General features: G+C 57.6%; 1 protein-coding gene across 10 annotated transcripts in view; it reads right to left on the reverse strand.

Annotated features, from left to right (window-relative positions):
- The window catches only part of LOC140719220 (serine/threonine-protein kinase BRSK2-like), a 347,315-nt gene that overhangs the window by 97,143 nt on the left and 236,527 nt on the right, over positions 1-13,645 (reverse strand). For all 10 annotated transcript variants that reach the window (XM_073033665.1, XM_073033663.1, XM_073033662.1 and 7 more), the window contains 3 exons: positions 12,236-12,304; positions 11,224-11,370; positions 10,150-10,181 (listed from right to left, as the gene is read on the reverse strand). In XM_073033665.1, the coding sequence (XP_072889766.1) occupies positions 10,150-10,181; positions 11,224-11,370; positions 12,236-12,304 (248 nt within the window). The remainder of the gene's footprint in view (positions 1-10,149; positions 10,182-11,223; positions 11,371-12,235; positions 12,305-13,645) is intronic.

Genomic DNA, 13,645 nt, shown 5'->3' on the forward strand with positions numbered 1-13,645 from the left:
TCACCTATGATGGACTTGGGCTGTTTCCACATATGATTCATCGACTTTTCCATTCAAGGGCACTGGTGTTTCCATACCTGCTGTGATGCAGCACAAATCTACTGGCACGATAGCGCTGGCAAGACACGGCTACACTTTACTGGCAGCAAACAAAACTATTAACTACTTTCTCTGGATTACGATCACCGCGATCTGCGGCCTGCAATTTCCCTTTGGGAGTTGTCTGTACAATCTGGCATTTTCCAGTATCCTAAAGGACTCAGCACACTGGACTATCGGCCATGGTGGGTTTGCTGGAGCACACCTGGGGCCAGATCGAAGCAACAGCACCCAGGTCCAAATGCAAAATACGAACCAAAATTTAACCAATTTAAGCGTCCAGCCAGATTTAAAAGATTAAGGTGTCGATCCAAGGGAGGGCAAAGGACGAGCTGGTGTTCAGCTCATTACTTCGAGGGACTTCAGTCACCTCACACTGAACTGGCTCTGTGGCTGTGGCCTGCAGCCATCGGGCTCCCGGACCACCTCACACTGAACTGGCTCTGAGGCTGTGGCCTGCAGCCATCGGGTTCTGGACCACCTCACACTGAACTGGCTCTGAGGCTGTGGCCTGCAGCCATCAGGCTCCTGGACCACCTCACACTGAACTGGCTCTGCGGCTGTGGCCTGCAGCCATCGGGTTCTGGACCACCTCACACTGAACTGGCTCTGCGGCTGTGGCCTGCAGCCATCGGGCTCCAGGACCACCTCACACTGAACTGGCTCTGAGGCTGTGGCCTGCAGCCATCGGGTTCTGGACCACCTCACACTGAACTGGCTCTGAGGCTGTGGCCTGCAGCCATCGGGTTCTGGACCACCTCACACTGAACTGGCTCTGAGGCTGTGGCCTGCAGCCATCGGGTTCTGGACCACCTCACACTGAACTGGCTCTGAGGCTGTGGCCTGCAGCCATCGGGGTTCCGGACCACCTCACACTGAACTGGCTCTGAGGCTGTGGCCTGCAGCCATCAGGCTCCCGGACCACCTCACATTGAACTGGCTCTGAGGCTGTGGCCTGCAGCCATCGGGCTCCCGGACCACCTCACACTGAACTGGCTCTGAGGCTGTGGCCTGCAGCCATCGGGTTCTGGACCACCTCACACTGAACTGGCTCTGAGGCTGTGGCCTGCAGCCATCGGGCTCCCGGACCACCTCACACTGAACTGGCTCTGAGGCTGTGGCCTGCAGCCATCAGGCTCCCGGACCACCTCACACTGAACTGGCTCTGAGGCTGTGGCCTGCAGCCATCGGGCTCCCGAACCACCTCACACTGAACTGGCTCTGAGGCTGTGGCCTGCAGCCATCGGGTTCTGGACCACCTCACACTGAACTGGCTCTGAGGCTGTGGCCTGCAGCCATCGGGCTCCCTGTCCACCTCACACTGAACTGGCTCTGCGGCTGTGGCCTGCAGCCATCGGGCTCCCGGACCACCTCACACTGAACTGGCTCTGAGGCTGTGGCCTGCAGCCATCGGGTTCTGGACCACCTCACACTGAACTGGCTCTGAGGCTGTGGCCTGCAGCCATCGGGCTCCCGGACCACCTCACACTGAACTGGCTCTGCGGCTGTGGTCTGCAGCCATCGGGGTTCTGGACCACCTCACACTGAACTGGCTCTGCGGCTGTGGCCTGCAGCCATCGGGCTCCTGGACCACCTCACACTGAACTGGCTCTGCGGCTGTGGCCTGCAGCCATCGGGCTCCCGGACCACCTCACACTGAACTGGCTCTGCGGCTGTGGCCTGCAGACATCGGGCTCCAGGACCACCTCACACTGAACTGGCTCTGCGGCTGTGGCCTGCAGCCATCGGTCTCCCGGACCAGCTCACACTGAACTGGCTCTGCGGCTGTGGCCTGCAGCCATCGGGCTCCCTGTCCACCTCACACTGAACTGGCTCTGCGGCTGTGGCCTGCAGCCATCGGGCTCCCTGTCCACCTCACACTGAACTGGCTCTGCGGCTGTGGCCTGCAGCCATCGGGGTCCCAGACCACCTCACACTGAACTGGCTCTGAGGCTGTGGCCTGCAGCCATCAGGCTCCCGGACCACCTCACACTGAACTGGCTCTGAGGCTGTGGCCTGCAGCCATCGGGCTCCCTGTCCACCTCACACTGAACTGGCTCTGCGGCTGTGGCCTGCAGCCATCGGGCTCCCGGACCACCTCACACTGAACTGGCTCTGAGGCTGTGGCCTGCAGCCATCGGGTTCTGGACCACCTCACACTGAACTGGCTCTGCGGCTGTGGCCTGCAGCCATCGGGCTCCCGGACCACCTCACACTGAACTGGCTCTGAGGCTGTGGCCTGCAGCCATCGGGTTCTGGACCACCTCACACTGAACTGGCTCTGAGGCTGTGGCCTGCAGCCATCGGGCTCCCGGACCACCTCACACTGAACTGGCTCTGCGGCTGTGGTCTGCAGCCATCGGGCTCCCGGACCACCTCACACTGAACTGGCTCTGCGGCTGTGGTCTGCAGCCATCGGGGTTCTGGACCACCTCACACTGAACTGGCTCTGCGGCTGTGGCCTGCAGCCATCGGGCTCCTGGACCACCTCACACTGAACTGGCTCTGCGGCTGTGGCCTGCAGCCATCGGGCTCCCGGACCACCTCACACTGAACTGGCTCTGCGGCTGTGGCCTGCAGACATCGGGCTCCAGGACCACCTCACACTGAACTGGCTCTGCGGCTGTGGTCTGCAGCCATCGGGGTTCTGGACCACCTCACACTGAACTGGCTCTGCGGCTGTGGCCTACAGCCATCGGTCTCCCGGACCAGCTCACACTGAACTGGCTCTGCGGCTGTGGTCTGCAGCCATCGGGGTTCTGGACCACCTCACACTGAACTGGCTCTGCGGCTGTGGCCTGCAGCCATCGGGCTCCCTGTCCACCTCACACTGAACTGGCTCTGCGGCTGTGGCCTGCAGCCATCGGGCTCCCAGACCACCTCACACTGAACTGGCTCTGCGGCTGTGGCCTGCAGCCATCGGGTTCTGGACCACCTCACACTGAACTGGCTCTGCGGCTGTGGCCTGCAGCCATTGGGGTTCTGGACCACCTCACACTGAACTGGCTCTGAGGCTGTGGCCTGCAGCCATCGGGCTCCCGGACCACCTCACACTGAACTGGCTCTGAGGCTGTGGCCTGCAGCCATCGGGTTCTGGACCACCTCACACTGAACTGGCTCTGAGGCTGTGGCCTGCAGCCATCGGGTTCTGGACCACCTCACACTGAACTGGCTCTGCGGCTGTGGCCTGCAGCCATCGGGCTCCCGGACCACCTCACACTGAACTGGCTCTGTGGCTGTGGCCTGCAGCCATCGGGCTCCCAGACCACCTCACACTGAACTGGCTCTGCGGCTGTGGCCTGCAGCCATCGGGGTTCTGGACCACCTCACACTGAACTGGCTCTGCGGCTGTGGCCTGCAGCCATCGGGCTCCTGGAACACCTCACACTGAACTGGCTCTGCGGCTGTGGCCTGCAGCCATCGGGCTCCCGGACCACCTCACACTGTACTGGCTCTGCGGCTGTGGCCTGCAGACATCGGGCTCCCGGACCACCTCACACTGAACTGGCTCTGCGGCTGTGGTCTGCAGCCATCGGGGTTCTGGACCACCTCACACTGAACTGGCTCTGCGGATGTGGCCTGCAGCCATCGGGCTCCCTGTCCACCTCACACTGAACTGGCTCTGCGGCTGTGGCCTGCAGCCATCGGGCTCCCGGACCACCTCACACTGAACTGGCTCTGAGGCTGTGGCCTGCAGCCATCGGGCTCCTGGACCACCTCACACTGAACTGGCTCTGCGGCTGTGGCCTGCAGCCATCGGGCTCCTGGACCACCTCACACTGAACTGGCTCTGCGGCTGTGGCCTGCAGCCATCGGGCTCCCGGACCACCTCACACTGAACTGGCTCTGAGACTGTGGCCTGCAGCCATCGGGGTTCTGGACCACCTCACACTGAACTGGCTCTGCGGCTGTGGCCTGCAGCCATCGGGCTCCCGGACCACCTCACACTGAACTGGCTCTGCGGCTGTGGCCTGCAGCCATCGGGCTCCCGGACCACCTCACACTGAACTGGCTCTGAGGCTGTGGCCTGCAGCCATCGGGGTTCTGGACCACCTCACACTGAACTGGCTCTGAGGCTGTGGCCTGCAGCCATCGGGCTCCCTGTCCACCTCACATTGAACTGGCTCTGAGGCTGTGGCCTGCAGCCATCGGGCACCTGGACCACCTCACACTGAACTGGCTCTGCGGCTGTGGCCTGCAGCCATTGGGCTCCCGGACCACCTCACACTGAACTGGCTCTGTGGCTGTGGCCTGCAGCCATCGGGCTCCCGGACCACCTCACACTGAACTGGCTCTGCGGCTGTGGCCTGCAGCCATCGGGCTCCCGGACCACCTCACACTGAACTGGCTCTGCGGCTGTGGCCTGCAGCCATCGGGCTCCCGGACCAACTCACACTGAACTGGTCTGAGGGTGTGGCCTGCAGCCATCGGGCTCCCGGACCACCTCACACTGAACTGGCTCTGAGGCTGTGGCCTGCAGCCATCGGGGTCCCGGACCACCTCACACTGAACTGGCTCTGAGGCTGTGGCCTGCAGCCATCGGGCTCCTGGACCACCTCACACTGAACTGGCTCTGCGGCTGTGGCCTGCAGCCATCGGGGTTCTGGACCACCTCACACTGAACTGGCTCTGAGGCTGTGGCCTGCAGCCATTGGGGTTCTGGACCACCTCACACTGAACTGGCTCTGAGGCTGTGGCCTGCAGCCATTGGGCTCCCAGACCACCTCACACTGAACTGGCTCTGCGGCTGTGGCCTGCAGCCATCGGACTCCAGGACCACCTCACACTGAACTGGCTCTGCGGCTGTGGCCTGCAGCCATCGGGCTCCCGGACCACCTCACACTGAACTGGTTCTGAGGCTGTGGCCTGCAGCCATCGGGGTTCTGGACCACCTCACACTGAACTGGTTCTGAGGCTGTGGCCTGCAGCCATCGGGGTTCTTTACCACCTCACACTGAACTGGCTCTGAGGCTGTGGCCTGCAGCCATCGGGGTCCCGGACCACCTCACACTGAACTGGCTCTGAGGCTGTGGCCTACAGCCATCGGGCTCCCGGACCACCTCACACTGAACTGGCTCTGCGGCTGTGGCCTGCAGCCATCGGGCTCCCGGACCACCTCACACTGAACTGGCTCTGAGGCTGTGGCCTGCAGCCATCGGGCTCCCAGACCACCTCACACTGAACTGGCTCTGAGGCTGTGGCCTGCAGCCATCGGGCTCCCGGACCACCTCACACTGAACTGGCTCTGCGGCTGTGGCCTGCAGCCATCGGGCTCCCGGACCACCTCACACTGAACTGGCTCTGCGGCTGTGGCCTGCAGCCATCGGGCTCCCGGACCATCTCACACTGAACTGGCTCTGCGGCTGTGGCCTGCAGCCATCGGGCTCCCGGACCACCTCACACTGAACTGGCTCTGAGGCTGTGGCCTGCAGCCATCGGGCTCCCTGTCCACCTCACACTGAACTGGCTCTGCGGCTGTGGCCTGCAGCCATCGGCTCCCGGACCACCTCACACTGAACTGGCTCTGCGGCTGTGGCCTGCAGCCATCGGGCTCCCGGACCACCTCACACTGAACTGGCTCTGAGGCTGTGGCCTGCAGCCATCGGGGTTCTGGACCACCTCACACTGAACTGGCTCTGAGGCTGTGGCCTGCAGCCATTGGGGTTCTGGACCACCTCACACTGAACTGGCTCTGAGGCTGTGGCCTGCAGCCATCGGGGTTCTGGACCACCTCACACTGAACTGGCTCTGCGGCTGTGGCCTGCAGCCATCGGGCTCCCTGTCCACCTCACACTGAACTGGCTCTGCGGCTGTGGCCTGCAGCCATCGGGGTTCTGGACCACCTCACACTGAACTGGCTCTGAGGCTGTGGCCTGCAGCCATCGGGCTCCCAGACCACCTCACACTGAACTGGCTCTGAGGCTGTGGCCTGCAGCCATCGGGGTTCTGGACCACCTCACACTGAACTGGCTCTGCGGCTGTGGCCTGCAGCCATCGGGCTCCCGGACCACCTCACACTGAACTGGCTCTGAGGCTGCAGGCTCACTTTCAGGCTCTGTGGTTCATGTTCCGAGGGTTATTTGTTTACTTTTTTATCGTTTGCACCATTTGTTCTTTTCTCTCACATTGGGCGTTCGATGGATTTTGTTGTGTGGAGTTCTTTTTGTGGGTTCTGTTGTGTTTCTGTGTTTTGTGGCTGCCTGCCTCAAGGTTTTCTATGGTATAGAGATTTCGATAATAAATGCACTTTGAACTTTCTGAGTTAGGATACTCTCCACCGTGCCGTTATAGACGTTTGTCAAAGTTTTAGAGGACATGTCAAATCTGTGCAAACTTCAGCATGTCAGTGGGGTGAACAACTTCCTTTTCTCTAAATCTTCCCTAGCTTGGTCTCTTCTTGAATACAGTGGGCATTCTCGTCTCCTGCCCAATGAGGGATAAACTTCCAAATCAGTGATTGGAGACAATAAGCAGACACGATGGTATGACCTGCAGCCTCTCGAGTTGAGAAGGACGAGAGGTGATACTAGGAGGGTGTTCCCCTGCAGGGTGGGGCTGGAATCAAGGGTTGGCCATTCACCACTGGAGTGCAAACTGGAGTGTGGGGAATCTTTGGAATACTCTCCCCAAGCTCTATCACTGAGTATCTTCAGGACAGAGACTGAAAGTTTCTCAGATAGGGGTTTAGTGCAGGAAAGTGGTAATGAGCTAGAAGATTAGCCAAGGCGAATCAGATCGAGGGACTGCATGGCCTGCCTCTGCTTATGAGCATTAAGTTAAATATTCCCTCTCACTTTAAACACGGGATGGTTCTGGGTCAGCGTGGGACAGTTGGAGTGAAGGGCTCGGCCCCGTGCTCTGCAACTCGATGCCCCATGACTGAGTGAGTACCACCTGCTTCTTGTATACAAACAGCACTGGTGGGTGGGCAGGGGCGAGGAGCTGGCAGTGTGGAACAAAGGGGGAGGGGAAGGGAAAGGCAATGCAGGAGGGGTGGAGAGAATTGAAGTGGGGGGGGAGAAGCGGAGGGGGGAGAAATGAAGAGGGAGAAGTGAAGGGGAAGAGAAGGAGGGGAGAAGGGAAGGGAGAGGAAAGAGGGAGAGGAAAGGGGAGAAGGAATGAGGAGAAGGGAAGAGGAAAAGGGAAGGGGAGAAGGAAGAGGGCGAGGAAAGGGGAAAAGGGAAGAGGAAAAAGGGAGGGGGAGGGGATAACAGAAAAGAAAGAGAAAAGAGAGAGAAGGGAAGAGGGGGAGAAGGGAAGAAGGAGAAGGGGAGGGGGAAGGGGAGAAGGGAAGGAAGAGAAAGGAAGGGAGAGAGGGAAAGGAAAGGGGAGAAGGGAAGAGGAGGGGAAGGGGAGAAGGGAAGGGAAGGGGAGGGGAAGGGGAAGAGGAGGGGGAGGGGATGGGGAGGGGAGGGGATGGGGAGAGAGGGGAGGGGAAGGGGAGAAGGGAAGGGGAGAGGAAGAGGGAGGGGAAGGGGAGGGAAGGAAGGAGAGAGGGAAGGGGAAGGGGAGAAGGGAAGGGGAAGAGAGAGAGGGAAGGGGAAGGGGAGAAGGGAAGGGGAAGAGAGAGAGGGAAGGGGAAGGGGAGAAGTGAAGGGGAAGGGGAAGGGGAAGGGGAGGGAAGGAAGGAAAGGAGAGAGGGAAGGGGAAGGGGAGAAGGGAAGGGGAGAGGAAGAGAAGGGAAGGGGAGGGAAGGAACAGAAGGGAAGGGAAGGGAGAGAGGGAGGGGAAGGGGAGGGAAGGAAGGAGAGAGGGAAGGGGAAGGGGAAGGGGAGGGAAGGAAGGAAAGGAGAGAGGGAAGGGGAAGGGGAGAAGGGAAGGGGAAGGGAAGGAAGAGAAGGGAAGGGGAGGGAAGGAACAGAAGGGAAGGGAATGGAGAGAGGAAGGGGAAGGGGAAGGGGAGAAGGGAAGGGGAGAGGAAGAGGAGGAAAGGAAGGAAAGGAGAGAGGGAAGGGGAAGGGGAGAAGGGAAGGGGAACGGAAGGGAAGGAAGAGAAGGGAAGGGGAGGGAAGGAACAGAAAGGAAGGGAAGGGAGAGAGGGAGGGGAAGGGGAGGGAAGGAAGGAGAGAGGGAAGGGGAAGGGGAGAGGGGAAGGGGAGAAGGGAAGGGGAACGGAAGGGAAGGAAGAGAAGGGAAGGGGAGGGAAGGAACAGAAAGGAAGGGAAGGGAGAGAGGGAGGGGAAGGGGAGGGAAGGAAGGAGAGAGGGAAGGGGAAGGGGAGAGGGGAAGGGGAGAAGGGGAGAGGGGAAGGGGAGAAGGGGGAGAGGGGAAGGGGAGAAGGGAAGGGGAACGGAAGGGAAGGAAGAGAAGGGAAGGGGAGGGAGAGAGGGAGGGGAAGGGGAGGGAAGGAAGGAGAGAGGGAAGGGGAATGGGAGAAGAGAAGGGGAACAGAAGGGAAGGAAGGGAAGGAAGAGAAGGGAAGGGGAGGGAAGGAACAGAAGGGAAGGGAAAGGAGAGAGGGAAGGGGAAGGGGAGAAGGGAAGGGGAACGGAAGGGAAGGAAGAGAAGGGAAGGGGAGGGAAGGAACAGAAAGGAAGGGAAGGGAGAGAGGGAGGGGAAGGGGAGGGAAGGAAGGAGAGAGGGAAGGGGAAGGGGAGAGGGGAAGGGGAGAAGGGAAGGGGAACGGAAGGGAAGGAAGAGAAGGGAAGGGGAGGGAAGGAACAGAAGGGAAGGGAAGGGAGAGAGGGAGGGGAAGGGGAGGGAAGGAAGGAGAGAGGGAAGGGGAAGGGAAGGAAGAGAAGGGAAGGGGAGGGAAGGAACAGAAGGGAAGGGAATGGAGAGAGGAAGGGGAAGGGGAAGTCAGTCCTGGGGCAGAGTTGCAGAGCACTAGTCCAGTTGATCTGAACCTCACCCAGGGGAACATAGCTGTGAGTGGTTTATTTTTTATTGTGTGAAGTATTTTCCATGTCCACATCCCAGTGACCCTTTCCCAAGGGCAAATGTCCATCCAGACAGGGGTGCAGAAAGTCCGGGGTTAGCACTAGCAACACAGCCCCTCCCGATTCACAGATCCCCCTCTCCCTAGCACTCAGCCAATAGCAGGAGGCAGACACAGGAGGCAGATGCTGTATTCTGAAGCTGGAGGACCTCAGCAGGACAGGTGACATCTGTGAGAGGGACTGAACAAACGACAATTCATATGGAAACCCTTCACCTGAACTCAACGAAGGATGTCAACCTGAATACGCACTTAGAGTACTGTCAGCATTTTTGGGCCTTTTATCTGAGAAAGGAAATGCTGGCACTGGAGAGGGTCCAGAGGAGGTTCACAAAAATGATCCTGGTAATGAAAGGGTTAACTTAGAAGGACAGCTTAATGGCTTTGGGCCTGTACTTGCTGGAGTTTAGAAAATAAGGGGGAATATTGAAAGACCTAGATAGAGTGGACATGGAGAGTGTTTCTTACGGTGGGAGAGTCTAATACCAGAGGGCAGCCTTAGAATAGAAGGATGTCCCTTAAAACAGAGCTGAGGGGGGATTTCTTCAGCCAGTGAGCGGGGAATCTGCAGAATTCATTGACACAGATGGTTGTGGAGGCCAAGTCACTGAGTATATTTAAAGCAGAGGTTGATAGATTTTTGACTAGAAAGGGTGTCAGAGGATACAGGGACAAGGCAGCAGAATGGAGTTGAGCAGGATAGTAAAATCAGCAAAGATTTATCCATCAGTGGAGCAGATTTGAAGGGATTAATGGTCTAATTCTGACCTATGTTTTATGGTCTTATGTCTATTTACTTCCACAGATATCTGTTGACCTTCTGGGTTCCTCCAGCAGATTGTTTTCCTAAATAGAGGAAGGACTCCCTTTCCCCAGGTACAGAAGGAGGCTAACCCTTCCCGGCCCCTGCCAGAGAGTGGAGATCAGTTGCTGGCGTGCACTCCCCCGGGATCTGGTCCTGAGGGTCACTGGGAGTACAGCTCAGACAGCTTCATGGTTGGGCTGAGAAACCAGCCCCTCCCTCTGTACTGGGGTGAAGGGGAGAGGGGAAGGAGTCCCCCTGAATTACAGGGCAGCCAGAGCTGAGACCTGCCACTAGGCTGGATACTTACTGATACCAGGAGTGCTTCTGAATCTGTTCCAGCTGTGGGCAGCGATGAGTCACGGGAGAGAGAGAAAGGAAAGGAGTTTAACAAGAGAATCGAGATTAGAAGCTTTCTATTGTAGAGAAATCTTGGATTGTGGCAGAGTCAGGAGGGAGATCTCCAAAAGCAGTAAACACTTCCCTGCCAGGTAACCAACAGCCTTCTCCAATGAGGGCAAACTAATAATCTTCCTCAATGAAGTTAATCTAATGATCTTCCCCAATGGGGTAATACTGTTATTCTTCGCCAATGGGGTAACAGTAATAATCTTCCCCAGTAGGGTAACACTGATAATCTTCCCCAGTGGGGCGACAGTAATAATCTTCCCCAGTGGGGTAACAGTAATAATCTTCCCCAGTGGGGCAACAGTAATAATCTTCCCCAGTAGGGTAACACTGATAATCTTCACCAATAATGTAACATTGACCTTTCCTCATTGGAGTAATTCTGATAATTTTCTTGGGAGAAAAGTAATGATCCTCCCCTGGATTAACATCAATGGCCATGCCCCATAGCATAACACTGATTCCTAATGGGTAACACTGATAACCATATCGTAGAGACAACACTGATTCCCCTCATGGGGTAATGCTGATGCCCCTACCTTCATGGGATAATAGTGATTCCCCTCCCCATTGGATAATGCTGAATCCCACCCACATGGTGTAACACTGATTCCTCCCCTCCCCTCATGGCCTAACTCTGATTCCCCACCCTATAGGGTAATGCTGATTTCCCTCCCCATGGAATAACACTGATTCCCTTCCCCGAGGGATAACTTTGATTTCCCTCCCCATGGGGTAACACTGATTCCCATCCCCATGGGGGTAACACTGATTCCCATGCCCATGGGGTAACAATGATCCCCTTCCCCAAGGGGTAACTTTGATTCCCACCCCATGGAGTAACACTAATTCCCTTCCCCGAGGGGTAACTTTGATTCCCATCCCCAAGGCTAACACTGATGTGCCTCCGAGCTCAGTGATGCTGAGAGATAAATCAGTAACAGGGATAGAGACGATCTGGGGCAGGGAGACTGACCGACAGGCGTTTCTCTGCGTCCACCTCGATCATGCCCCGCAGCAGACCCTGGCAGTCGGGGGGAATGAAGTGAGGCATGTGGAAGACCCCTCGCTTCACCTTCTCCAGCAGCTGCCGAAGGTTGTCGTCGTCGAAGGGCAGCGCACCCTACAGAGGGACAGGACACGAGTCATTCCACCCTCCGCAACCCTCCCCCAAACTCCCCACCCCCATGCAGTGATACTCCCTCCCCCACACTTCCTACCCCCGTACAGTGATACTCCCTTCCCCACACTCCCCTCCCCGTAGAATGATACTCCCTCCCCCACACTCCCCACCCTCGTACAGTCATACTCCCCTACCCCACACTCCCCACCCCGTACAGTGATACTCCCCTCCCCCACACTCCCCACCTCCGTACAGTGATATTCCCCTCCCCCACACTCCCCACCCTCGTAGAATGATACTCCCTCCCCCACACTCCCCACCCTCGTACAGTGATACTCCCCTCCCCCACACTCCCCACCCCGTACAGTGATATTCCCCTCCCCACACTCCCCTCCCCATAGAATGATACTCCCTCCCCCACACTCCCCACCCTCATACAGTCATACTCCCCTACCCCACACTCCCCACCCCGTACAGTCATACTCCCCTCCCCCACACTCCCCACCCTCTTACACTAATACTTCCCTCCCCCCACACTCCCCACCCCGTACAGTGATACACCCCTCCCCAAACTCCCCTCCCCCATCCAATGTTACATCCCTCCACCACCCTGGGACACTCCCTTCCCTCACTCTCTCCTCCGCACCCCCCCACCCCCAGTCATGATGAGAGGTCTCAGCCAGAATCATCGGTAGTTTATTTTCCTCCACGGATGCTGCCTGACTTGCTGACTTCCTCCAGCATTTAGTGCGTGTTGCCCTGCCCTCTGTGCGTCAGGACTGGTAGGGGTTTGGCAAGTAACAGTCTCGGAGGAGACAATGGGCTGCTCGGCCCCAAGGTAATACCCCAGGATCCTGCTGCTTACCACCAGAAGAGCAAAGAGGATGACACCACAGCTCCACACGTCCGCCCGCCGCCCATCGTACTTCTCTCCCTGTCATCGGAAAACAGACAGGTCAGTGGTGCCAAATTCCTTTCTCTTCTTCCTCCACTTGTATCGTCCTGTTCCGCTGCTGACTAGAACAAGAGGCCGTGACTCTGTGACGAGGGCGGTATGTTAGCGTAGTGGCTAGTGTAACGCTTGAGAGTGGCACCAATCTTGTCGTTGTTTCTCAGAAGTACGTACGTTCTCCCCGGGTGCTCCGGTGTCCTCACACTTTCCAAAAATCGCACAGGATAGTACGTTGTGGGCGTGCTATGTTGGTGCCAGAGTTAAGGCAACACTCACAGGCGGTCCCCTCCTTAGCACAATCCTCAGACTGGTGGCCGTTGACGTAAATGACACATTGAACTGTAGGTTCCAATGTTATGATGTGTATGTGACAAATAAAGCCAATCTTTCTAAGTTTATGATTCGGAGGCGCTAAGAGGATGCTGAGGGGATTGGGGATTTCTGGAAATACTCAGTGATCTTACTGAGTCTCAGCACAACGGGCCAGACATTTTGCACTGAGATGGAGAGAATCCCAGAGGATCATGAATCCTCTTTCCCTACTGGGCTTTGTTATTGAACATATAAGGGCTGAAATAATAATTTTCAATGCCGAGAACAACAGATGGGAAAGTGGATGAGGTACAAGATTGGCCTCGAATGTTTCGAATGGTGGAGCTGGCCCAAGGAGCAGGGCCACGTACATACAGTCAGTTCTTTACAGTGACTGAGGGATTCCGTGGCAGTGGCCTTCCCACCCTTTTTCCGACTGAGGCCTAGCCAGCCTCTAGGTTTTCCTACCAAGCACTGCCAGCTGGGCAGTTGTGGAAGAATCGGTCATGGACTGAGCAGGCTAAAGCACCAATCGGAACAAGAATGCTGCTGGTCTGGTTCGCCAGCTCATTGGGGAGACTGATGGTGGGGGAGCTGCGTTGCCTCAATTTTTTCCACGCATCAGGCCCTCGTGCTGTGGTGTCACTCCTGCAAACACTCAGGAGAGGAATGGCGGAGGCGATGTGGGAGCGAGCTGGAATCTGTACTGGGTTGGGGGCTGGCCCCACCTGTTGGTGTTGCCCTCCGGTGGAGGAAAAACCGGACCAGGACAACGTCCCATGTGCCATCGATCTACAGGCCATGCTTGGGCTGTATTTTTGTCTGTGACTGTACGTTTTTCTGCTGTTGGAACTGTATGTGCTGTTGTCAGTGCGTTTTTGTCCTTTGCCCCAGAGAACACGGTTTTGTTTGGCTAATTCAGGTATGGGTGACTGACAATTAAACTGGAACTTCAGCTTGAAGAATTATGGCCACAGTCCTTTCAGTCTAGGGTCTGGAGAAAAGGCACTG

This window comes from Hemitrygon akajei, chromosome 31 (assembly GCF_048418815.1).
Source record: "Hemitrygon akajei chromosome 31, sHemAka1.3, whole genome shotgun sequence".
Taxonomy (NCBI): Eukaryota; Metazoa; Chordata; class Chondrichthyes; order Myliobatiformes; family Dasyatidae; genus Hemitrygon; species Hemitrygon akajei.